This window comes from Stylophora pistillata, chromosome 7, assembly GCF_964205215.1.
Source record: "Stylophora pistillata chromosome 7, jaStyPist1.2, whole genome shotgun sequence".
In the NCBI taxonomy this organism is placed as follows: Eukaryota; Metazoa; Cnidaria; class Anthozoa; order Scleractinia; family Pocilloporidae; genus Stylophora; species Stylophora pistillata.
In genome coordinates, this window is record NC_142525.1 from 28,862,804 (window position 1) to 28,888,513 (window position 25,710).

General features: G+C 38.7%; 2 protein-coding genes across 4 annotated transcripts; both read left to right on the forward strand.

The window, feature by feature from the left end:
- Positions 1-371: 371 nt before the first annotated feature.
- LOC111320734 (piggyBac transposable element-derived protein 4) lies at positions 372-18,898 on the forward strand. Of its 3 annotated transcripts, XM_088729198.1 has the most exons (9): positions 372-598; positions 10,200-10,788; positions 11,013-11,137; positions 12,410-12,468; positions 13,383-13,521; positions 13,869-13,952; positions 14,396-14,876; positions 15,534-15,692; positions 15,838-18,898. In XM_088729198.1, the coding sequence occupies exons 2-6, from the start codon at positions 10,579-10,581 to the stop codon at positions 13,888-13,890; spliced, it is 555 nt and encodes a 184-aa protein (XP_088585324.1). In that variant the 5' UTR covers positions 372-598; positions 10,200-10,578; the 3' UTR covers positions 13,891-13,952; positions 14,396-14,876; positions 15,534-15,692; positions 15,838-18,898. The 3 variants fall into 3 exon arrangements, with proteins under 3 accessions (XP_088585324.1, XP_088585323.1, XP_088585322.1); XM_088729196.1 differs by lacking the exons at positions 372-598; positions 10,200-10,788; positions 11,013-11,137; positions 12,410-12,468; positions 13,383-13,521 and adding an exon at positions 14,968-15,063 and having other exon boundaries at positions 13,543-14,876; XM_088729197.1 differs by lacking the exons at positions 372-598; positions 10,200-10,788; positions 11,013-11,137; positions 12,410-12,468; positions 13,383-13,521 and having other exon boundaries at positions 13,528-14,876.
- Positions 4,641-25,710, forward strand: LOC111346543 (NACHT, LRR and PYD domains-containing protein 4B). Its single transcript, XM_022953827.2, has 3 exons — positions 4,641-7,659; positions 21,651-22,365; positions 22,843-25,710. The coding sequence occupies exons 2-3, from the start codon at positions 21,663-21,665 to the stop codon at positions 25,329-25,331; spliced, it is 3,192 nt and encodes a 1,063-aa protein (XP_022809562.1). The 5' UTR covers positions 4,641-7,659; positions 21,651-21,662; the 3' UTR covers positions 25,332-25,710.

Below are 25,710 nucleotides of genomic sequence, written 5' to 3' on the forward strand. Positions count from 1 at the left end.
ATTCAAAAGACGGAGCCTGCGCAAAGATCATGCTCTTCTAAACGAACAACCAATTACGTTAATAATTTAATGACATTAATATTTTGACAGACAAGACTGATCATAACAAGTTCCGCGCCATAGATTTCGATATTTGAAAGCGACAAAATGACAAAAAGCCCTGATACCAACGTGATAACTTGTTTCCGTGTGAAATAAAACTAAGAAAGGGTGCTTCATTCTCGAAGTGTCGTTTGTTCTACTTGAAAGCTGTTCGTTGTAGTCATTTACTTATAGGTGGTTTGACTAATTATCTGCTGAGGTTTTTTTACTGAAAAATGGAGGTCACAAGGTTAGGATATCGAAGGTAAAAGCCTTTAAATACCGTTCTTGAAACGTACTGCTTTGCATACCTACATACGCATGATTGATTTCAGGTAATATAAAAAAGCTCAAAATGTTTAACTTGTATGTCACTTTCTCGACTGTACTTGACGCCATTCCTTCTCGAAACTGACTGAAGGTAATAAGCAGCTTGTAGAGGGATCAAAACTTGGCCATAAGGGACAGGAGACTTTGGACTCTTTGTAAGTTGGTGATCTGGCTTTCGGTCCACAAGGTAAGACATTGATGAATGGATGAGTTTCATTTTCGAAAGGAAATCCATTACTCTAAGTTCTTTCTTCATTTTCAATTTCGTCTTGTTTTCAACTTTATGATCGTCGATACTTCGGCTTTGCACACAAAGAATAATCTAACTAAACGATGTAAACGGGCAGTGGGACTCTAGCAAGGAAACGATGAAATGGGTGTGTTTTGTCAAGGTTGTTCGAAAGCAATCGCGAGAAATATAGCATAACTCGGCTATTTCATGTACTAAATTGTTTACGTGATTTTATGTGTTCACATAGTTTCGATTACATACAAGAGTAAAAGGCGCAGCCATCGAAAATGTGTTCAAAGTCAATATGAAAGAGGCTAATTAATTATAGTTATAATCTTTAATATTTTGCACCTAATTGATCGTTCGCCGGTTGACGGTGATGTTACAAGTCATGCTTGTTGCACAACAATCTGAGGCTCCACCAAGAACGAAACTAATGAGAGTTTTTTTGATGATTTTAAGAGGCTTATTTGTATGAGATACTACATTATTTGCTCTTTACTGAGTTGAGCTGTTCGAAAAGGATAAATCTTTTCATCATTTCCGGCTATGGTGTATTGAGACGCCATTTACATTGTTATACTTTGGTGACGTATTTCGCTTGAGCGACTTTGAATGGATTTTGCCTCGTCACGATTCCTAACACTATAGAGCGTTTTCACTCATGTGACCAGATTTCTTTATCGTCATGGTAACCCACTTCATCCGCCATGTTGGTGTTCTATGATAATCAGCTGTGAGTATTGTGACAGGAAACATTTGGAGCACTTTTTACGGTTTTGAGAAGACAATAGTGTAGTCTTTATATTTTCGTTATCACGGTCCTTTGCCTTATCATTAGCTGTGGGAACGAAACAGGGAAGAAGTGGTCTAACGTCGGAAAAGTAATGTTTTTTCGTGTCCCACGTGTTCAGTATAGCCAAGGAGAGTACACCGAAGAACTTACTTCTGAGCGAAGAAGAATGTGGATCTGTGCGATAAGTAGAGATGACTTAACTGATGATATTTAAGAACGCGATAGGGTCTGCAGCCGGCACTTCGTTTCAGAAGAAGCTGCGAAAGATTGGGATCGATTCAACGTAGACTGGGTCCCTACCCTCCATCTTCAGCATTCAAATATGCAGGTCCATTGCATCGGGCAACTGTTTCATTTTCACTATAATAAAGTGGGTATTCTTTCTCTCCAAAAATTTTTTAACTGTAGATGTACCTCAAGCAGTCTAAAATTTAGGAAACATTTTCAATACACCAGATTTTAAAGACTGAAATAAATGGTTTCTCATTTTAGGGACATCAAATTGCATTGTTTCAGGGTGTATACAATAAGCAAGGCATGTAGCAAAGCCGTGGCAGCAAATACTCCACAGTCACTGCTATTTGTCTGTTGTTGCACAAGGACAACTTGAATGCTAGTAAAATTTGAACATCCAACAAGATTGAGTACCTGCTCGTGTACTTCATTTAGAATGTTATGATACAAACTGTCATACAAGTTGACGGTGCCATCTTCACACCCTACTGAGCTTACACATACCCAATGGGCATTACCAGTCTGCAGAATCTGAATAAATTCCCCAATAGCCTGATTGAAGTTTCTAACAGGGCCCAAAGTTAATTGGTCTCTGAAAGCCCTCCACATCTGGATTAATGTTTCTTAGACAAACATGTACTTCATGGATAATATCACAGTCAAGCCAACCATTGGGTGATGAAATCAATTGGTAATGCCCATCATTCAACTTTGCAAGTGATGCTGTCTTTACTGAAGAGCATTTTGAAACACCAGTTATCACAACACTATCATCAGATGTATTGAAAGTGTCTTTAACAACCTTTGTTCAGTTTTTCCTCCTGATTTACACACCATACATTCCCAAGTTGTCATTGCATTGTTCAGCACCTGCTTGAAGTATAAGCAGGGCAAATGAAAAAACTTTCTACCTTGACAAAATGGGTTGTGGCATTTCAGCAGTTTATATGAACAGTGGCTTCTGTTTGCATGTGCAGATAAAATCTAATTTGAGAGCTTCATCCAAAATATCTCTGGTCTGTTTGCAGTTTGATTTTTCATTTTTGGCTGCTGGTGTTTTTAGACACAGGGGACAAAACCACTTGTTAGGTATTTCTGGAATTTTCAAACAAGATAAATGAAAAGTAGAGATGGGACATGCTTGGTCTGTGCATGTTACCACAGGCCATCTAGCTGCTAGTCTGCAAAAACAAGCAGAATTGGGATAAGGGGATGAACGAGACAAACTTCGCTTTTGAGTATACCACCTTCCCAAAATTTCTGGTAGCACACAGTATCTCCAGAAGTGATTAAGTTTGGGAACAACAGAGTGCCAGTGGCTGACATCAGGTAAAATTCTTTTACAGAAGAGATCAATTTGCTCAAGAAAACCACAAACAACAAAGTCACAATAAAGCTTTTCAGCAGTGAATATTTACTGTTGGATTTGGTAAAAGTAGGCATGAGTTGTATTTGTTAATATACTGCTCCAACTCTGTATCCTTTAAACAGTAGCAGCATTTGACCTCCCCAAATCCATTCCCACAGCAATCACACCTACTCAAAACGTCAGGTGTGGCATGTAACCATGGATATTGATTATTGGTAAACGTGCCACATTTCGTTACCTGAAAGTTGATGTGCTTTTCCTTCATGATCTTTTCATAAGTTTCAATAGAAACACTTTCATGTTTACAGCCATATTCTGTAGACTTCTATACGCCTTAAAATACTCCTTACTGTAATAACTCGCGTCAAGCACCAACAACAACAATAAATCCATCGATTCGACCAGAGGCAGGCACTCTGGATCGTATTCTTTGTCTGATTACAAGAGAGGGTCGATTCTAACACAAGAAATCTTCTCTAAATAACGTTTTCTCACGTGGGGATCGAGTGTGTTCGCATAATCTGAGAGAGGATATCCCGCCATGTTGTAAAACGTGGAACACCAACATGGCATACATACATACATACATATAATTTTTGTTAAGGCAGGTCGGTTTGTGGCAACCCAAAGGCTGGTGTGGACCTGCCAGGAACTAAAAAGGAACTACTTAAATATATGGACAATTCTAAGGAAAAAGTAAAGAAATTTCAAGGACTTAAAAGTATAAAAAATCCGTTTGCTTTGATGTTATCACACAGGCCTCCTTTTCGAATTGAATGCGATCTAATGTCCTTGAGGCCTGTCTAAGTTTTTGTTTAAAAAGCTGTAGAGAGGAAGCATCCTTGATGGCTTTAGGCAGCAAATTCCAGACAATGGGCCCTCTGTACCTTGCACTATTTCTACCAAGGTCACTGTTACACCGTACATGCGGAAAGTCATTAATACGCCTTAGATTATAATTACTATCAATGTTGCGTTTTGTGAAAAGGGCAGTAAGTTGATCAGGTAAACTATTATAATGTACTTGATACATTATAGAAGCGAGTCTACGTTTGTAAATATAGCCTAATGATTTCCATTTAACTAGGTCAAGGACGTCAGAGTCAGGAGTTTCGCTGGGCAGTTTATGGATTAGTTTGGCTGCTTTCAAGTGTAAATGTTCCAATTCATTAAATGTAGATGGTGAACAGGACCCCCAAATAGCAATGCAGTATGTGATGCTTGGGACAATCCCTTTAAAATATATTTCTTCTAGTACACCTGATGGTAGGGCTTTGAGCTTTTTAAGGAATTTTAGCTTTTCTCCAAACTTGTAGTGCAGGGCTTTAACTTGCGGTTTCCAGTTCAGTTTATAATCAATTTCAACACCCAAGCAAGTAGATTTGGTGGTGAAGTAAATGTGAGAGTTTCCGAACATTAGGGGTCTCATTGGTCCGACAAAGACTTGACTGGAAATTAACATTGCCACGGTCTTACCAGTGTGAACAGTCAGGTGATTTTTACAGCACCACACTTTGAAGTCGTTTAATATTAAATTTAACGCATCAATGATTTCTTCGACTCCTTTCCCAAGGTAATAAATTGTGGTGTCGTCTGCAAACATATGACGTCATGTGCAAACGCTCTATTTCAAACTGGCTTTGTTCAGTTGTTACAAAACTCCCTTGGGAAGCCTCAATATTTTTAGCGCAAATTTGCCACATTTGAAGAGTCTGCATCTGTCACTTTCTGCACGTGCATCGTTTGGTGTTTCATGCGCCGTTGGATATTTCAGCATAAATTGAACATGAATTGAACAGAAATTGCTCTTGGAAAACTTTCGACTGTTCTTTGTGTCTCCGTATTTACAAAATTTTGACAAGAATATTAATATTTAAAGGAATATGTTTCGTCTATTACCGATGTATGGAAATTGATCTTCCACGGTTGGTCAAAGACCGGATCAATTAATAGAAAGAACTGTTGTTGATTATTGTTTTTGTTTACATATGTTTTAGTGAGATACAATGAAATATAGGAAGTTCATATATTTTGAACTGCGGTATTAGATACATATGATGTACGATCCTCGCAGTAGATAGCACTATTTAAGCAATAGCGAAAATCAGACCTGAAAAAAATCAGGCCTGTACGGGATTCGAACCACTGACCTGGGGCCCGTTTCTCGAAGGTCCCGGTAAGTTAACGGGCCCGAAGCCATGTTTTAAAATCAAAATTTAATGGATAGGAAAGCAGCTTCGGACACTCAAACCAGTCCTTTTTTTTTTCTTTAGCTGATAGTGTTATTGTATCATTTTCAAAACTTTTAAAATCCCCATCTTGAATGAAAACTGAACAGCTTTACGTGTCCTTTAAGTTATCGCTACTTTCGAGAAACTGACCCCAGGTCAGGCCTGTACAGGAATCAGAAAAAAACTGCTGAACTTTCGGAAAAGACATATTGAGTCAACGATTTTACATCCTCGTTGCCACCACCGATGCTGGATCGTATCATGATTCACTCGGTAAGAAGCCACTCCAGTTTATCTCATCGTGTATGGGACTGGGTACGAAAGGAACAAATCTTGCTTTGATCTTAAGTAGGTGGCAACTAGAGAAGTTTGATATCAGGTACGATTTTGGTAGCAGGTGTTGATATCCAGTCTGCTAACGAAAGCAGTGCTTTTCTAAACGGCGTCCATTGGGAATATGAGTGTTATTGATGAAAAGTGAGAAACATTTTGTTACAGGCGTAATGAGTATTTAGTAGCAAATGGAATAACGCTTAAATTGTCTTCCTACAATGAAGCCTGTAATATCAAAGGAATTCTCACTACCAAATAGATCATGTGTCAAGCAGAAAAATGGTGAAAAGTTCTAGATTGAGCTGCAAACCTTAGTCTTGCTCCTATCTCCGCCATCTTCGTAAATATTCATGAATTTGTGGTAAATAGATAATCGAAATTGTCTTTTGTCGTTGAGTATCTCAGTGTCTCACCAATTCATGATGGTCCTCTACATTCATTCACATCGCTTAAAGGGGAACTGAGGCCTAAAATTGGTATATTGTTTGCATTCATTTCTAGTTAGCTTTAGAGGAGTAAGATAAAGTGTCGATATTCATTTTCGTTCAATTCTTGTTTTTTACGAGAAAATTCAATTTGAAGTTGCCTTTTTCCCGCTTTTGGGGCTGTAAGACCGTCGGCTCAAAATAGGTCAGCAGCGGTAGTTTATGACGTCAGTGGTGGGGAACCAACTTAAGAAAAACAACTGTTACTATTTCATCTTCGTAGTTAATCCCCATTACAAGTCACGCAACTTCGATAACTCCATAACCAAACCAAATTTCTGTAGGAAGAGTACGGGTTTATTATCTTTCTTCCCCACCAGTGACGTAAGAGCGAGCTAAAATGACCGCTGACGTCGCTTTTCTGAGCCGCCGTACTACGAGGCCAAAATACCACTTTAAACTACTTTTCCGAGGCGAAGTTGGGCCCAAAGACTGAAAAAACCCTCGAACATTGCTATTTGAACTGTAAGCTGCAATTTAAAAATGGTTCATTTTTAGGCTTCAGTTCCCATTTAACAAGCACCCCACAAGCTTTTCACGAAGTCCGCTAGTGTTCAGTCCGCCCGCGCCCGTTAGCGGAAGGTATAGGAGTGATGTTGCTTCTATTTCCTCTTTTTAAAAAATCTTTCTTTATTTCAGTTCAATTTCAGGTGCACGCTTTTATTTCAATTCGGATGATTTAAATTTTACTGCCGCAATGTGTTAGTCGCGCGTACGAAATAAAGTGACTCTATATGTTATAACTTGTTTTGTTGTTTCTTCGACATTGAATCGATTTGAACTAATTTTGAGGGTTGACGGGAAAACTGTCAGAACAAGGGATCTAGCACTCGAGATGTTCTTAAAGCAGCGCCAATGAGAGCTGACTGGCAGTCAATGGTCCGTGTGACGCGCGATTCGCCACGCGTGATGTGCGTCTATTATGACAATGTCCATAGTAACCGCCTTTTGACAGATCAAAGATCATTACCACACATTGTTCTCAAAAGACTGAGTCTGCGCAAAGATCATGCCCTGCTAAACAAACAACCAGTTATGTTAATCAGTTAATTCAATTAATATTTTGACTGACAAGACTGATCATAACAAGTTCCGTGCCATTGATTTCAATAACATTTGAAAGCGAAAACAAAATGACAAAAATCCCTGATACCAACGTGATAACTTGTTTCCGTGTGAAATAAAATTAGGAAAGGGCGCCTCATTCTCAAAGTGTTGTTTGTCCTACTTAAAAGCTGTTCGTTGTAGTCATTGATTTATAGGCGGTTTGACTAATTATCTGCTGAGTTTTTTAACGTAATTGATCAGAATGAAAATAGGGGGCACAAGGTCAGGATCTAGAAACGTTCAGCCTTGCATATTTGCAAGCGCATGATTTGTTTTAGGCAATATGAAAAAGCTCAAAATGTTGACCTTGTATGTCAGTTTCTTGACTGTACTTGCTGCTATTCCTTCTCGAAACCGACTGAAGGTAATAAGCAGCTTGTTGAGGGATCAAACCTTAGCCTTAAGGGACAGGAGACTTTTGGACTCTTTGTAAATGGGTGATTTGGCTTTCAGCTCACAAGGTAAGACATTCGTGAACGAGTGAGTTTCATTTTCGAAGGGAGATTCATTACTCTAAGTTCCTTTCTCATTTTCAATTGCGTCTTGTTCTTAACTTTAGTGGTCGTCTAGACTTCGGCTTTGTACACGAAGAATGATATAACTGAAATACACAAATGGGCCGTAGAACTCTGACAATCAAACAATTAAATGGGTGTGTTTTTTCAAGATTGTTCGAAAGTAATCGTGACAAGTATGGTACAACTTCTGGTACTAAATTGACGATTTTATACCTTAACATACTTTTGATTACGTACGAAAGCCGCAGGCGCGGCTATCGAATTGATTGTTTTCACTGTTACGCATCGAGAGAAAGAAATTTAGTGGATAAGCTTAAGAAATTGCAATGTTATAGAAGACATTAAGAATGCAATTCTCCAAATTTTAGGTATCTTTGTGCCCCCAAACTTAAGATTTTCGTCGAAATGTTTTGCGCAAATTTAAAGAGCCCAGTACGGGGCCACCATGTTTGTGGATATCTTTAGTACACCAACTTGAACATGGCGGCCGGAAATAGTGTAAAACATCTGAAACTTACTTTGGCTATCTAGCTCACTGATTATCTAAACTAAACCAACTGAACCGTACAAAAACACTTTTTCTAATACTTAATTTTCTAAAAAGGCTAAAAATCACCAGATACGTCCATATTTTTCGACAAACGCGATCGGAGCTGTGTATGTCACACAACCACCATAACTCTGAACTTCAAACTACGCTGGTTTCCAAACCAAGCACGCTATAGAGCTGAAAGCTCAAAGAGGGATACAAATTTAGACCCCCTTATGCCTGATTTGTTAAGAATAAAAATTTTTGTGGCACTATACTTCTGGATTTTCGAATGAGATGTCACGTGAAATTCGTCAATAGATTTTCAAAGTCATTATGAAAGAGGCTAATGAATTACATATAGAATCTTAATATTTTGCGCATTATCTATAGCTCGGTGGGGGGTGAAGTTACGTGCCTGTTCACAACAATCTGAAGCTCTACCAGTAAGCCAGTGAGAGTTTTTTTAATAATCTTCATAAGCTTCAATGTACGAGATTGCTCTAGGCTGATTTGAGCTATTCGACAAAGGTTCATATGTTCATCATGAAGGTGTATCGAGACGTCATTTGCATTTTCATATTGGGGTGACTTATTTCGCTTGTGTGACTTTAATGGATTTTGTTTTCTCACGATTCCTAACACTACTTCAGACTGGCCATGTTCAGTTACCACAAAACTCCCTTGGGAAGCCTCAACATTTTTGGGGAAAATTTGCCATATTTGAAGAGTCTGCTTCTGTCACATTCTGCACATGCATTGTTTGATGTTTCATGCGCCACTGAACATTCAGCATGAATTGAACTATCAAAGAAATTGAGTTTTAGTGGTTTTCTCTTGAAAAACATTCGACTTCTCTTGGTGTTTGCGCATTTACAAAATTATAACATCTTGGTAAATAGTGATAAGAAGATTGTTTTCACCTAGGGCTATTTTATGGCGCGTTTTCAGGGTCAAAATTTAAATTCTTGTTGCACTTCATTCTGAATTCCGAATTCACATCACTGCATGACAATTGCATTCACGAAATAACCCTGTTATAGTATTTTAATCAAAAACAAGCTATCGTCTACGTTTTTGAAATAACAAGTACACATTTCGATTTCATAAAAAAGTTTTCCCGTATTAAAAAAAAAAAACAATTTCAAAAATATTCCCCCTCTACGGTGGCCCATAGGGGACATGACACATTTTTTTTATCGCGCGATAAATGATAGATTATCGCGCGATAAATGGAAATGATCGCGCAATAAATGGAATTATCGCGCGATAAATGAAAAATTATCGCGCGATAATTTCCATTTATCGCGCGATAAATGATAAATTATCGCGTAATAATAAATATTATCGCGTGATAATAAAAATCATCGCGCGATAATTTCCATTTATCGCGCGATAATTTCCATTTATCGCGCGATAATCTCCACTTATCGCGCGATAATCTCCACTTATCGCGCGATAATCTCCATTTATCGCGCGATAATCTTCATTTATCGCGCGATAATTTTTCATTTATCGCGCGATAAAAAAAAATTGTGTCATGTACCCTATGGGCCACCGTACCCCTCCGATAGTTTTTACAAGTTTCTAATAAAATATAAATGCACGCAATTTTTTTCTAGAATTTAAAATGTCTTTACACATTCTGCAATCGCGTACGTCGCTATACATTAATTCTGAATTTAGTAAATGCGTTTTGAATTGAATAAATGCGTTTTGAATGGAATAGATGCGTTTTGAATTGAATACTTTTTGCCAGGCGTTCCTGGCGGAATTCTGGATGGCCTGGTCGCTTGTTCAGAAGCGCATCTCTTACGAATACGTATGCCACTTCTGCAACTACTGCACATGTCGTGAAGAGTGCTTTTAGTTCTGAAGAAATGGATAGCTCTACGAATACAGCGCTCCGCGATTTCGCTGATCGCCTTCTACAAACGGCTCAATTGCTTTGCAGGGCGTCAAATCCATCAAACTCATCAAATACGAGTGCAAACGCTAATCCTATGACGTTGGTACCAGCACCTCAACAGACCAACTCGGTACCATCTACAAGCCGTTCCGTTCGTGCAGAACACCAACTTTTATTTGGATACCAGCCACCAGCTGTTACTGGTATCAGACAGTCCTCTAGTAGAAGTTCTAGAGCGAGAGTACGGCCATACAATTCTGGGAGACCAACCGGTCAAACTTGGTCGCGTGCGTTTGTATGCCTTGCTTCGTCGACATCAGAGCAATTACCAACGCCAGGAGAACGCGTACGTCTGGCAATCAACAACCTCGAGGAAAAAAAAAATCGAGTTCCCCAAAAGTGGAAAGGGAAGTGACGTGCACAGATGTATAATAGAGACTTTTCCAGAGCTTGCTCGTCTTGGCTATTCATTATGCGCACCACAAGCGAAAGTGGCAGGTCTAAAGATTTGATGAATCTGCCAATGCCCTCGAATGGCTTTTCAGTGGAGTACTTGAAAAGCGTCCTGGGCCAGGCAAAGGCCAACCTAAGGCCTATGCAGGGGGATATACCTCTCGAAGACAAGGATCATAAGGTGAGCTGTTTTGTGAAAAAATCGGTTATTAATATTCTGGCATTCCTAGTGAAATATCAGAGGATTCTACTCGTGTGGATATGAGTGTGTAAATATAAAGCCGTGATTAAAGCCGTGAAGTGATATGATAGCATGTCACCACACGGGTTGAATTGCCCAATCAAGTAGAATGAAGTAATTTCAGATATTTCAAGTAAGAAACCTATATTCTTGTTTACAAATAGCCACAGGAAGAATGGCAAGAGGATGCAGTGATGATTGACTGTATGAATTGTGGCAAGCTATGCAATATGGCAGACTTGCCGGCACATAGGGATGTATGTGGTGGTGGGAAATCATCAAGTACAAGGCTAGTCTATTTGTCTATTGAATATGATAACCTTGATACTAATACATTGACTGGCATACAGAATGTATTGAACAGTTCTCCATATAAGTCAATAACACCATCTATTTCCTAAATGCAAATTCTTAAGTTGTTGTGATGTAGTTTGGGCAAACCCACAGATCAACCAATCAGAGCATGACACTTGTATAATATTCTCCACCTGGTAATCTCCTGTGATTAGTTGATCTGTCGGGTAGCCCGTATTAGTATATACTAAAACAGTGGATAGCGCTGAAGGTGCGCTCTGATTGACTAGTCAAACTCCGAATATCCTTTGCTATTTACCTCCGAGCAACTCGGGAAAAAATGGCGTCCCGGTTTGCATCCGTAACAAGCGAAGAAATCACTCAAATTAACGACGGTGGTGTATATTATCTCACTGTTTTAGTATATACTAAAACAACTATTCACCTCAGTGTCGGTGGTTAGAGGTGGATTTTTACCTCGCCGCTTCGCGGCTTGGTAAATATCCACCACTAACCACCTCCACTTTGGTGAATAGTTGTTAATTATCTCACAATAACCTCCTACAATAGCATTTGCTTATGTTCCGAAATAATGGTGATTTTCAGATTTAAATAGAGAAGTGTTATTGACAGTTCTAGTGCTTATTGTTATTGTCAATTAAATTAGGACTCTTGCAGTTGACAATTTTTTGTGGTGTGGTTATATTTTATTTGTTATTATCAAATTAATTAATAATTCATTAGCCAAATGCAATAGAGAATCACAGTCGTGACAAAGTTTGAAATTGGCAAGAAATTTTTTACTGATTTGCATTTAATTTAATGTGAAATTTCTCAGAAAAATTATACCTTTAAACAAGACATGTTTGTAAAATAGGGCATTAGAAGTGTATTCATTTGATAAGTAACATAAAATATGAGCAGCTTATCTTTATGAGGTGTAAAACTTCTTGTCTTTGGCTAGAAGTTTGAATCCTCACAAAGATCAGCTGCTCATGATCATATTTAATCTATTACTTACAAGCTAGCGTGAGTTAAGCTTAACATCATTGCTTTATGATTTCATCACAATATGACTCTTAAAAAATCGACAATTTCTGAAGACTTGTGAACATGAAAATATTGACTTAAAGGAGACAGAGAAATGACCAAGTGTTCTAGTGTGGTAACTCCCAAATAGAATTATTGAACTTAGTACATGAATTCAAAGTAGACTGAATGCCTCTAATGTATGAATGTATTATTTATTTTCTTTTTTTTGTTGCAGTACCTCTTCCAGCAGGGGCCGTATTGATCAATACCTCAAGGCATATCAGTCATCTTCAGGTTTGTTTCTATTATCACCATGCGTCAAAATTATTGCCTTCACTGTTTGGTTACTTCTGTCCCCATCAGTTGCCCTATAACATTATGACGTCACAGCATGTTCACAGATGGGGACACAATCGTCTAGACAAAAATGGAAAATTGAACGAAATCGCCTCTCTCTTTGAAATTTGAACATCAAATTGTCTAGTTTTCACATATACATTGTGCAATGATGATTGACCTTTCCCTCCCAGAAGTGTTCTGTTGTTGTTGTTGATCTTTTCGCTCTTTAGCAAATGACTGTTTTACAAAATTTTTCTTTGTCTTGATGTTCTATCCCCCTCTGGTGACCACAATCCTTACTACGAGAACAAAAGAATGTTTTGATGCGACATCATCGTGTTAAAAGGCAATTTGTGGTTAATTTACTTACATATTTTACTTAGTCATGATACCTATTTATGTCCTGTTTTGGCTGTAATCACACCTATTTTAAGAAAAGTTGTTGTATTTAAAATGGTAAAAAAAGAAATAAGTAAAATAATGAAATAGGAATTAAATAGGAGAACAAAATTGGTGAAAATAGCCATACAAAAAATGCAAAACTTATGACAACTGACATTAATTAACTGACCGAATAATGACCGTAACAGATAATAATATAGTAACTGTAAAAAGAATTGTCATGTTTTACTCATGGCTGTGATACTGGTTGACTATAGTTAGTTAATTCCTATTAAGCTGTTTACTGATTACGTTTTACTATTTTTTCAAACAAAAACGTTTCTGAAAACAGGTATATATGGAATATAATTTTTACAAGATGAAAGAAGAGGTTGAGTTAAACAATTATTGGTACTTAGAATTTCATGGCAAAGCAACCACAGGGAATATTTCTTTTTTCACTGACTTGTGGTCTGATTTAATTGAAGCCCAAGAAATCCAAGATGTAATCCCAGAAGCCTCTGAAGAAGACATTCTTGGAGCTCCAGAAATTGCAAATGAAGATAAAAATGCTGCCATTGACCATTTACTCAGTAAACAGGCAACAGCAGTCAGTTCCACAGTCAGGTAATATTATATAGTATACAGTATATAAAAAATGTAATTTGTTTGGGGCAAAGTCAAGATCTTACAGGAAATTTAAGATTATTTTAAGAACCATTTCTCCTTCTCTCATTCTTGATAGTTGCAAATGCTAAGATTAAAGGCAAACCCATGAGTTCCTGGGTTACAACTTGTAGTGGGTGTTCTGCACCCAGTTGCATGTACACCTTATCTCATGGCTATTGCTATAAACTGATTTTACTCCTTAGTTACAGGGATTGGATTTCAAGAGTTTGACAATTTGTACTCACAGCTTTCAATGTGATAAGATAATATTATGACTAACAAAAGAGCTCTTTTTAATCCTGCAGCTCGTCAAAGTGTAAGAGATGATGAAGATGACCAAGATCTGATGTATTCTGCTTGGAGAAATCCACATTCTGAGCAATCAAGTGGTAGAAATAATTGTAACGTGTTTAAATTTCATAGAAAGGGATGACCATTGATGAGCATATGAAAATTGGTGAAAAATGTATATTACTGTTTGCTGTGCTTTTTATCCTTCGGATATTAGACCTGAAGCAGACTGAGATAAACCTTTTCGGGATGCTACCAGCATTGTTGACTAGTTTACATTTAACACAAAGTAAATTACCAAGATCTGCTTTGATAGAGTAAGCCAACTTATTCCCTAAAACAAACACTTAATAGCATTAAAAAAATAGTCGAATTCAAATATCTTTTCATGGATTACATTTGCTCATTCTATTGGACAAAACATTGGATAAAACAATTTTTTCTTATAAGTGTGAAATATAACAGTTACATGTCTTATTTAGAAGGATGTTCAAGGCCAGAAATCAAGTGTACTAAAAAAGTATGTTTTTTTTAAATGCAGAAATGTGTGCTTTGCCTGACATATTACAAGTGCTTGAAAAAAAGCTCACTGGTCGTGACTTGGTTTCTGTTGACCAAAGAGAAGTTCTTGTTAGAGCACTTACAATGTACAAAGACCCTGCAAGTTTGACCTTACAAGGCCCTTCCGAGTGTCCTTCAATGACCAGCCTGTACTAGATGTAGGTGGTCCCAGAAGAGAGTTTTTTTCCATTCTCTCTTGAAGATTTGATAGAGATGAATGGAAATCCTTTGCCAGCATTGTTTGAAGGGGAGCCAAGACGTTTACTTCCAGTGTATGACGCAAGATCATTCTATTCATATGCCTTTGTTTGTGGTGGAAAAATGATTGCTCATTCGATTGTCCAGTGTGGTATTGGGTTTCCTTACTTTGCGCCATGGTAACAAATGACATATCAAATGCAGTTGGCTATGCAAGTATTGAGGACGTCAGGGACAGTGATTTAGCTGCAGCTTTAAGAAAGGTAAAAAACAAGCAAACTACAGTATTGTCTTGTGGACCTTACTTAGTCTCCAGATCATAGATAAAAATAATTCTCTGCTCACATAATTTAGATTGTCACTGCTAAAGAAGAAGATTTTAATGAACTAAAGACTGATTACTCCATTATTTCCATGCTTTCTAATGCTGGTTGCAAAGTTTCGCCAACAGTAAGTTTTGACTAATTCTATTCAATTTAATTTCACTGGAGGTCACGTGGTGGTTATAACTAGTATCTATAAACTTGACAAGCACACCTCAGTAATGTTGCAGAATATATTTTGATATAATCATCATTATTGACAAGTGGACAGTGCTCAATACATTGAAGTATAGAAAATATAGTAAGTGCAGTAGACAAAAGAAGACTTGTTGACATCCCTGTGAGCCTGTTTCATGGTTGCCCACATGTTAGTGATACAGTATTTGTAAAATTCAAATGTTTGGCTGATGCTTTAAAGTACAGCACAGAAACAATGTGTTCATACATTAATTATATTTTTTGGCCTACAGTAAATTATGTTGTTTTAGCCTGATAACAGACAGCTTTGTGTGAGGTCTCTGTTCTTTACAATGCTAAACAAGAAGAAGTCAGTCCTAGACCAACTCATTGATGGCCTTAAATCATTAAATGTTCTAGATGAAATACGTCAAAGACCTATGATATTTGAGACCCTTTTTGTGAGCAGATCAGATGAGGAACTAACCCCTGAAAGAGTTATGTCAATCCTTTGCTTCAGTGATGATACACTGTCAAAGGAGTACCTGTTGAGGCTCATTGCTGACAGCTCAAGTAATGGTATGTAAACGATTATTAGTAGAAAAGGCCCTCCTCCATTAAGCCAGGAATGTTCATGTTTGTTAATTATTTGCTTTGAAGCTGCAGGGATGACATTCAGAGTAAACAAAAACTTATTCTAATACCTTCAATTCATATTTTGCAGATTTGAAAAAATTCACAAGGTACTGATCTGGAGGAAATGTGCTGCCCAGAAAGCTTAAAGTTTTATTTGATGGAGGGGATGTGATTTTTGCATCCACTTGCTCCCTGGAGCTTCACTTACCAGCAGCAATGATCTGTTATGAAATGTTTGAAGTGGCAATCAAAGGAGTGCTAAATGACGATGGCCACGCTTTTAATGCCATGTAACTAGTGTGACAAGAGTAGTACTATGTGACCATTTATCGCAAAGATTAGTTTTCTTTGCATTCTACAGCAAGATCCTGTATAAAATAACGATTGAGTTAAGGTCACCCAACCTGAATTTGGGTGTTTTGAATACCGTGAAAATAACAGCATAGTCAGCCTCAACATTTGAAAAGTCTTCTTAAGAAATAATAATTAGAATTAAATGGAGTGCAATAGCCTTTTGACGTTCTCTGCCAACAACAGGCCTAATTTTTGGATGTCATGCAACAATTCCCCTCTTTTTCGATAACATTTTTTGGACTTACGGTACTGTATATGCTGATTTTTCAGTAAGCATCTATGAGAACAAAATCAGGCTGAACTCTAAAAATGGGTGTTCTGTTATGCAGGGTCTTGTGGTATCCAATGTAACTTACAATGTTCTTGTTGTTTATATATTTTTTAACCTTTGTTACACAACAATGCACTGTAAAGACTGACAACTTTTCTGTCCAAACAGTACAATTTGTTTTTTGTCGTTTATATTACGGGACAAAATTACATGTTTCCTCTTCTCTGTGACAACGCTTTAGTACTTTAACCCTTTCCAGCCCAAGAGTGCCATATGGCACTCTCCTGTACCACCCCCTCAAAAGCCCAAGAGTGCCATATGGCACGCTTGACCTCATCGTTTTCCAACCAATCTAAAACGTTCTTCTTTTATTGTTCCAAGTGTCTATTGTATTTCAACCAATAGTGATACAATTTTACTTTCATTTGAGTCTACTTTCAGGGGTAGGGTTCATACAAAATTTTTATGTTATCGTAGGCTGAAAATATATGTTATTACTTCGTAATGGCGGCTCTATTCCAATCGGATAGCGAGGAAGAAGAGTTTTTGGGATTCGGTCAACAACTTGAATCCAGCAGAAATGTCTCTGACAGTGAGTCAGATATATCTGTGTCTTCTGTAAATACTGAAGACCTTTCGGATTTTGAGCTTACTGACTCAGAAACTGAAGAAGACGGCGTTGTGCCGTGGAACACAAATCGTGATCCAGTCGAAGTGAATCCCTTCATCCAAAATACTGGTCCAGTCACCAATGTCACCGGAACATCTGCCCTCGATTTTTTTAAACTGATGTTTAAAGAAGAAAATTTTGACAGAATTGCTGAAGAAACCAACCGCTACGCTCGGCAAGCGATGGCAATCAAAGCTGACCCAGAGTGGCGTGAGACAAACGCCGTTGAAATCCGTGCGTTCTTCGCAGTAAACATAATGTTTGGAATCAAACAGCTACCAGAAATCCATTCATACTGGTCAAAGAATCCTCTCCTTGGCGTTCCGGAGATACAAAAGGTATTTTCAAGAAATCGTTTCAAGAAGATTTCTCAATATCTCCATTTGAACGACAAGAACAGAGATTTACCACGTGGTAATGCTAACCACGACAAACTTTTCAAAGTGCGGCCGCTACTCGATTCTGTTGTTTCTTCGATAAGAAGCGAATACAGGCCAAAAAAAAAATGTTTCCATCGACGAGGCGATGATTCCCTTTAAAGGAAGGCTCGGAATGAAACAGTACATGCCGCTAAAGCCAGTAAAGAGAGGCATTAAAGTTTGGGAATGTGCCGACGCTTCGAATGGCTATGTTTGGAACCTGAATGTTTACACAGGGAAGGAGCGAGATGCTAATCCCGAACAAGGACTTGGATACCGTGTTGTCTACAATTTAACACGGCCCTTGGTTGGCAAAAACCACCATGTTTTTATTGACAACTTCTTTTCTTCGATTGCCTTAGCGGAAAATTTGCTTCGCGACCAAATTTATGTTTGTGGAACTGTCCGTTCAAATCGTCATGGCATTCCACGGGAGATCGCTTCAACCACGCAACGAGTGAAACGTCTTCGACAAGGAGAGTCGCTATTCCTGCGAAGAGAGAATTTGGTCGTAACTGTGTGGAAAGACAAGAAACCCGTGTATTTCCTCAGTACACAATCTAATCCTGTCGGCGATGAGCGAGTAAACCGGAGGCAGAGAGATGGAAGTATTGTTGAAGTGCCGAGCGTTCCCGTTGTTAAGTCTTACAACAACAACATGGGCGGTGTTGATCTTAGTGATCAACTTCGCGGATACTATATGACGGGAAGAAAATCAAAGAAATGGTGGCGCTGCCTTGTTTGGTTTCTCGTTGATGTTTCTATCGTCAATGCACACATTCTGGAGAGATTATCTCTGAGTCACAGAAACAGAACTCAGCTCGCTTTTCGGCTGGAATTGGTCCGAGATTTGATCGGTGACTTTTCGTCACGAAGATTGTCAGTGAGTTCTGGGCGAATTGAAGGAGGGCACTGGCCGATTTCCTACACCAAAGGCCGCTGCAAGCGTTGCCTAAAGCAGAAGAAAACTACTTGGTGTCGAATGGCTTGCGAACTTTGCGGCAAACGCATTTGCTTAGACTGCTTTCGAAATCATACCGCAGAGGATCTCGCTTGAACAGTGCCGCGAGATTTGAAATTGCACTTTGCTAATTTTTGTCATTAAAGAAATTTTTGCCTTTGAAAATCTTAAACATAACATGCTACATGCATTTAGTCCTTAGTTTTGCTCGCTTGTATAGTAGAATGAGCATGATAAGTGGAATTAAGTAGTTTCTTGCTTATGTAGTTGCTTATCATAAGACAACATGGAGTCAACATGCAAGTTTTTGTTTTGCTCCAATTTGCAGCTGTGTAGTTCAACAGCATTTTCCTGAAAGGTTGAGATTTTTATACCATTAGAAAGCCTATCATCTTCAGAGCAATGTTTTTCTATAATGTTTTTGCTCTAAATTCTTAGTTTACAAGATATGAAATAAAATGTGGAATGATGTTATTTTGGCTTAGTGAGGTCAATTTCCCTCGGACAGGAGGGGGTTTCCCAGCATGTGGCACCCTTGGGCTGGAAAGGGTTAAGGTATGCAGGTTGTACTTGTTGCTAGAATGTGGGAATCACAATATGTTTTTGTTGGGTTATGTATCCAATGATCCGTTGTCATAGTGTGACATTTTTTTATGAGAGTTGTATTTCAATATGTGATTGTAACCTTAAACAATATCATGGCAACAAAAAAAAAGATGAGAAACATCATCTTTCGAGAAAAGAAGTTGCATGCATGAAAATGTGAATGGCATAGTTTGCACTTTCACGCAAGGGATCAACTTGTTGACACAACTCTTGAACTGTAACAACATCAGGAGTTTCATTACTACCAGGAACAGGTCCATCCCAATCAATGCCATATGCTTCAAATTCTTCCTGCCACGTTGTAACAATACATTGTCATTGATGGTTAATCTATGAGATTATTCCTGTGTTTATGTCATACTACTAGCTAATATACTGGAAACAAAACACATCATAGTCTTCATTGATATTAAGCTGGGCTCCAATTTGATTTTTGAGCAGGCACAGTAGAAACCGAAACTAAGAAATCAGAGCTGAAAATCCAGTTTCTATAGCTAAGTGAGCTTCATCCTGGGAATGGCTGAGAAGATTGCTAGCTATTGGATTCAACATTTGTCGCATTTGATTTCTTGTCAACCAGATTTATTTATATACAATAAACTCCCCCCGGGAAACTGTGCATGTAACTTGCCTAAATGTAATTTGCTTAAATAACTCCCAGAGCAGTATACTGCTCTGGGAGTTATTGAAAGCCACCTCAATGCCACCCTCTCTGGATCGGTTCTCTGCATAGCCTCTGGCACTCTTCTCTGAGTAACACGAATTCCCATTACATGGAGTTGGGATAAGACTCTCCGGTAACCTGCGTTTGGAAACAGCCTGTGTACATTTTGGACAGCAGTATCTAAATCGGCGTCTGTAATGGGAGTTCTCCTTTCAGTGATGGAAAGGCCATGCTCTCTTAATCGCCTTTTTACAGTGCTTACACAAATTCCAAGGACTCCGGGAATGTTAGGAATAGAGATGTTTTCGATTAAATATTCCAGTTGCTCCCTTTTGATGTCAATAGGTGGGCGGCCAACGTTTCCGGTGTAGGACGTACTCTGACATGAATTTCCTGGATGAAAGGGGGCAAGGTTTTGTTCCACACTCATTAAAATACTATTAACGGCATCAATCTCTTTCTGTACTGCATTGAAAACATGCGTCACATGTGCCAATCGCGCTAAATGGCGCGACAATTGCTGTAACCGAAACAAAGCGTAATCAGCTACATCTTCGCGGACATCTTGGTGCAGTCGTCGGGATAAATCCAAAAGAGTGCGCCTTACGCTCTGTAAAAACTGCCATTGCTCTGTTGCAAAGGCTGAATTATCCGCAAGTTGTGCCATCCACAACAAAAAAATACAAAAATACAACTATGAGCAGTTCAGGGTACGTTTTCAAGTGGTTGTTTTTAGACACGAGTGCCGCTGGTCGAGAAGCGCAGCTCTGAACAAGCGACCAGGCCATCCAGAATTCCGCCAGGAACGCCTGGCAATTCAAAACGCATTTACTAAATTCAGAATTAATGTATAGCGACGTATGCGATTGCAGAATGTGTAAAGACATTTTAAATTCTAGAAAAAAATTGTGTGCATTTATATTTTTAGTATAATTTCAGAGCTGAGCAAAGAGTTTCCAGCGATCTGATTGGTCGAGCGGTTCCTTATATGACGCTATATAAACCGCTCCACGCGATTTATATTAAATATTGAAATAAAATGTTAATAAATGTTACCAAAATGTTATGATTTTAGAAATTTCTCTGTTGTTCAGTTCTGAAATTATACTAAAACAATTATTCGCCTCAGGTTCGGTGAATACATATATCTTATTAACCAAGCGCGAGGGCCGTACTGGGAGAATATCGGCCCGAGGTATTGACAGTACGGACCGAGCGCAGCGAGGTCCGTACAAAAAAGACCAAGGGCCGATATTCTTCCAATACGGTCCCGAGCAAGGTTGGTTAATAAGAGATTTATTACACGACTGAAGTTCAAAGGGACACAAGTGCGGTATCATTCAGGACCATTCGGGACAGTGCCCGGTCCAATACTTAGAGAATATTGGACCGGCAATAGAGCATTTTGATTGGTTGACTTTAGTTATTGGGCCTCTGACTGCCCGAGTCGTGTAATAATATGTTATAATAGATACATACAGGAGTATAATACATACAGGAATATAATAAATAATTACAATTATATCAGAAACTATAAAAAGATAAAATATTGCAAAGATCGAGTAATACTAGGCAGGCTTGATCAGTCGAATATTCACGCAGTGTTGTTTGCTAGTCGGCATATGCTCGGGATGAAAGCCGCTGAAAACGCTTGGTGCGCACGCCAGGGAGGTCGCACTTTCTAATTCTCCTTAGGTTATAATATATGGTTTACATAATTGGTAGGAAATAAGAGAGATAGTTTGTGGTCATATTAGAGAGTTTTTCGAGGAATAGCGATATCCATATCCCTTTCAGTGAATAAATTTATTTGTGGCATGAAAATACGGATCATATATCTTTACTCGATGTATGAAATAGCTATATTTACTAACGCTATAAATTGGTATTACCTTTTATCCTGCCCTTTTGTGCGTGATTTTGGTCACGAGGAGATCTTATATGTGTTTAATTTAGGAATGATTAACTATGGCTTCTGGAGCTGCACCAACATTCCATTCCACCAAAGAGACAACTAATTACGCCCGATTATGCCGGCTTCTGGTGGATGTCGGTACACATGTCCTGAGAGAAACTTTTGAGAAGACACGTCCACCAGGGAAGCTGGATACAGTGTTGTCAAGTGCTCCAGTTCACAAAGCTCTACAACTACTTAAGAAAAGAAAGGTTTTGAACCTATCACAATGGGGCAAACTGTATCCTGCTATCAAATCGTCAGTTTCATCGCAGCATTTCGATATCACCCTACTTATGGTTCTGCTGAGGAACATTTGTGGCCTTGTTCCTCCGGCAACCGGCTGGAACACACTTCCTCCTGTAGCAGACACAACCCTCGAGGCAGATATCATTCGTATCATGTGCTGCAGAAACACAGTTTATGGTCATGCCACCAAGGCCTCAGTTGATGATGCAACATTCAGTCAATACTGGATGGACATCCAAGTTGCACTGATGAGACTGGGAGGAGCAAGATACCAAATTGTTGTCGATGATCTGGAAAACGAAAGCATGGACCCTGAATTTGAGGAACATTACAAAGAGCTGCTTAAACAATGGGTAATGGATGACGTCAACATCAAGGAAGGATTGAATGAAATTAAAGAGATCGTCAGGAAGCTAGATGAACGGATGGAATCCACATCAAATCCTGAAAGAAAAGTAGGAGCGGAAGGTAACCTAGAAACCTCGACTAACATGCTCAGACTTAAAATGTTAGGTTGGGAAACTCTAAATCAGGATTATAGGAAATTGGAAGATGACAAACTTTCATTCTATCGGTAATTTTTTAGAGGTTTTAGCATTATTAAAACCACCTGACAACGAGAAAAACTGGTAACACCAATTTAATAGTTCTCTAAGCTTAAGAAGTTTCCTGGCGTCCCCCTTCCCCCACTCCCTTAAATATATGCAGTGGCATCATCTGCCAATGAACAATGATCAGTCATAGTGGGTAGGGCCCTTACATCCCTTGAAGAGAGGGAAGTGGTTGTCTGATACAGTGGCCGAAAGTCGGAACAGTGTGATAACTTTGTTTACTCTATGACTGGTGTAACCGTCGGTATCCCACCAAGAACAATTTATAGATCATTGCATCCGTTTTAAGTTCCTCTTCCACACGTTTAATTCAAGTGTGACATTCAATTTTCAGATGTAGCAGCATACACAAATGCATTGAAAGAATCAGTCAAAAGCCAAACTGAGTTCCACGCTGTAGCTTCTCCGACTTCGTCTAAGGTAAGAACAGATGACATATTCACAAGTATCCTAATACAACACGGACGGAAACCAGTGGGAGACAGTGATATGGAAAGAAAGAAACGCCTTCGTCAGTACGGTCAAGTGAGTGAAAAGCCAGTCAAACACTGTCAAGAAATTTTCATTTCTGATACCAATGGTAGCGAGGAAAGGAATCCCAAATCTGTTCTTGTTACTGGGAAAGCAGGAATCGGAAAAACTCTGTTTTGTCAAAAGTTGATTCGAGATTGGGCTGACAACAAATTGTTTCTATCGCGAACAAAATTGCACAATCCTGATTTCAAGTTCGCTTATCTGCTAACATTTCGTCAACTGAATTTACTCGGAGACGACTGCGTTACCCTGAGGGAAATCTTGAATCGATCTTCAGCGTTAGACAACCGCTCCAGTATCGATAACTCTTTGTTTGAGTACATTGTTGATCACCCTGAGGAGGTTTTGATCATCATTGACGGGTATGACGAGTACGCACAACAACATTTTATCGCAAATGATTTGGATGACCGGTATCCGAATGACGCTCATGAGCAAATGCCAGTAGCCGCTCTGTGTGCCAAGCTACTTAAAGGAAAAATCTTGAGAGGCTTGGTTGTCACGATAACATCAAGACCCGATGAGTCTGATGAAATCAAAGACAAAATTAGTTTTGACCGATGCGTGGAAGTTACAGGATTTTCCGAGCAACAGGTAAAGGAATACATCGGAAAGCATTTCCGAGAAAATGAAGTCATAAAGAATGCTGTAATGGATCACATCACAAAGAATGACAATCTTGTCAGCTTTGCCCACATTCCAGTTCTCTGTTTTCTGATGTGTTCGTATTTTGAGTACACGTTAATAGAATCGATGAATACTGACGCTCTCCCAGTCAACATGAGTGACATCTACTTTGAAGTAGTTACTATGTTTTTGAGGAAACATTGCAAAAAGGGGGGAACCCCTCCCAAAGTAACACTGGAGAAGTTGTCCAAGTTAGCAGCTGATTTTCTCTTAGTGAATAAGTTTCTCTTCGCCGTCGAAGACATGAAGGACTTTACCGTCGAAGAAGTCGAAAGTCTGAGAGCGAGCGGCCTCCTTCATTGCGGTCCTATTTTTAGAAAAACATTTTCTGAAACGACGAAGTACTTTTGTTTCACACATTTAACTCTCCACGAATACTTAGCGGCTCAATGGTTCGTGGAGAATAAAAGGATTCCTTCTCTTAGACAAACGTCAGAAATGGTATTCACATTTATGTCCGGCATCTTATCAAAGCAAAAGGACAATGATTTAATGCAACAGTTGATTGGAAGACTCGATCGGCAACCTTTAACAAGCCTGCTAACTTTAAAGTGTCTTGCTGAGTATCAAGACATGAAATTTGCCCAGGAGATAGTAAAGACACAATATAGAATCGAGGAGCACCATAAAGACATAAGATTTGAAGACGAGTTTGACTGGATTGCTCTATCTTTTTTGTTAGATGTCATTAGTTCATTGAATGATGCAAAAACTGCTCGAAAGAATCAAACACTCCTCCAACAGATACGTATGCCGTTGGTCCAACGACTGAGTCCCTTTAGGTGCTCGTGTTGTAGAAGGAATGCAGAGGAAACCGCTGATAGGAGTCAGCCATCCCCTTATCACTTACCTAAACGATTAACGATCAACTGGGATCTTATATCTCCGACTGGATTAAAAAGAATACGTAAGGCGCTCGAGAACGATTTATGTCCCATCACTGAGCTAGTAGTAGTGGGATTTGCTGGTTTATGTAATTGGGATTCTACGATTGGAGAGATGTTGCCGCTATCTAAGTTACTTGAACTGCGTTTGCTTGGCAATGGGGTCACCGATGCTTCTGTTGTCAGTCTGTGTCAAGCATTACAGACAGTAACATGTCAAGTCACCACATTACATCTGAGTTATAGTCTAATCACTGATGCTGGTGTTGTCACTCTATGTCAAGCATTACAGACAGGAACATGTCAAGTCACCTCATTACATCTAAGCGAAAATCGTATCACCGATGCTGGGGTTGTCAGTCTATGTCAAGCATTACAGACAGCAACATGTCAAGTCACCACATTAGATCTGAGCGGTAATCAGATCACCGATGCTGGTGTTTGCAATCTCTGTCAAGCACTACAAACAGTAACATGTCAAGTCACTTCATTAGACCTGAGTGCTAATCAGATCACCGATGCTGGTGTTGTCAGTCTATGTCAAGTATTAGAGTCAGGAACGTGCCAAGTCACCGCATTAGGTTTGAGTTCGAATTCGATCACCGTTGTTGGTGAAATGAGACTATGTCGTGCATTACGAACACTGAATTTTCCAGTCAAGTTACTTGAGCGGCATAATTACTTTATAACCTCCGAGGCTAATGTTGTAATCTGTTGAAGAAATAACTGCATCTTGACTTGAGCTGTGATCAATTCATATGGACGCATAGCAACACTCTATAAATAGAACTTCATTTATATACATATCTGAAGAAATGAGGAATATATATATTCAAACGATGGTTAAAAGGAAAATTACGGAAATTTATCGGCACTTTCGAATCCGGTTTGTAATAAAAATTACAAAATCTATCATGCACTTTCGAATGTTCTTATTTTTTGTACTATATACTTTCATAGAACCTTTTTAATACTAACGCCTAGGGACATTTCGCCGAGAAATATTTATTTTAAAGTGAAATGTTCGCCGAATGGTGACATTAAGAGTAAATTGTTGGATTGGTTTTATATTAAATGATTTGTTTTGATTTTTCTTA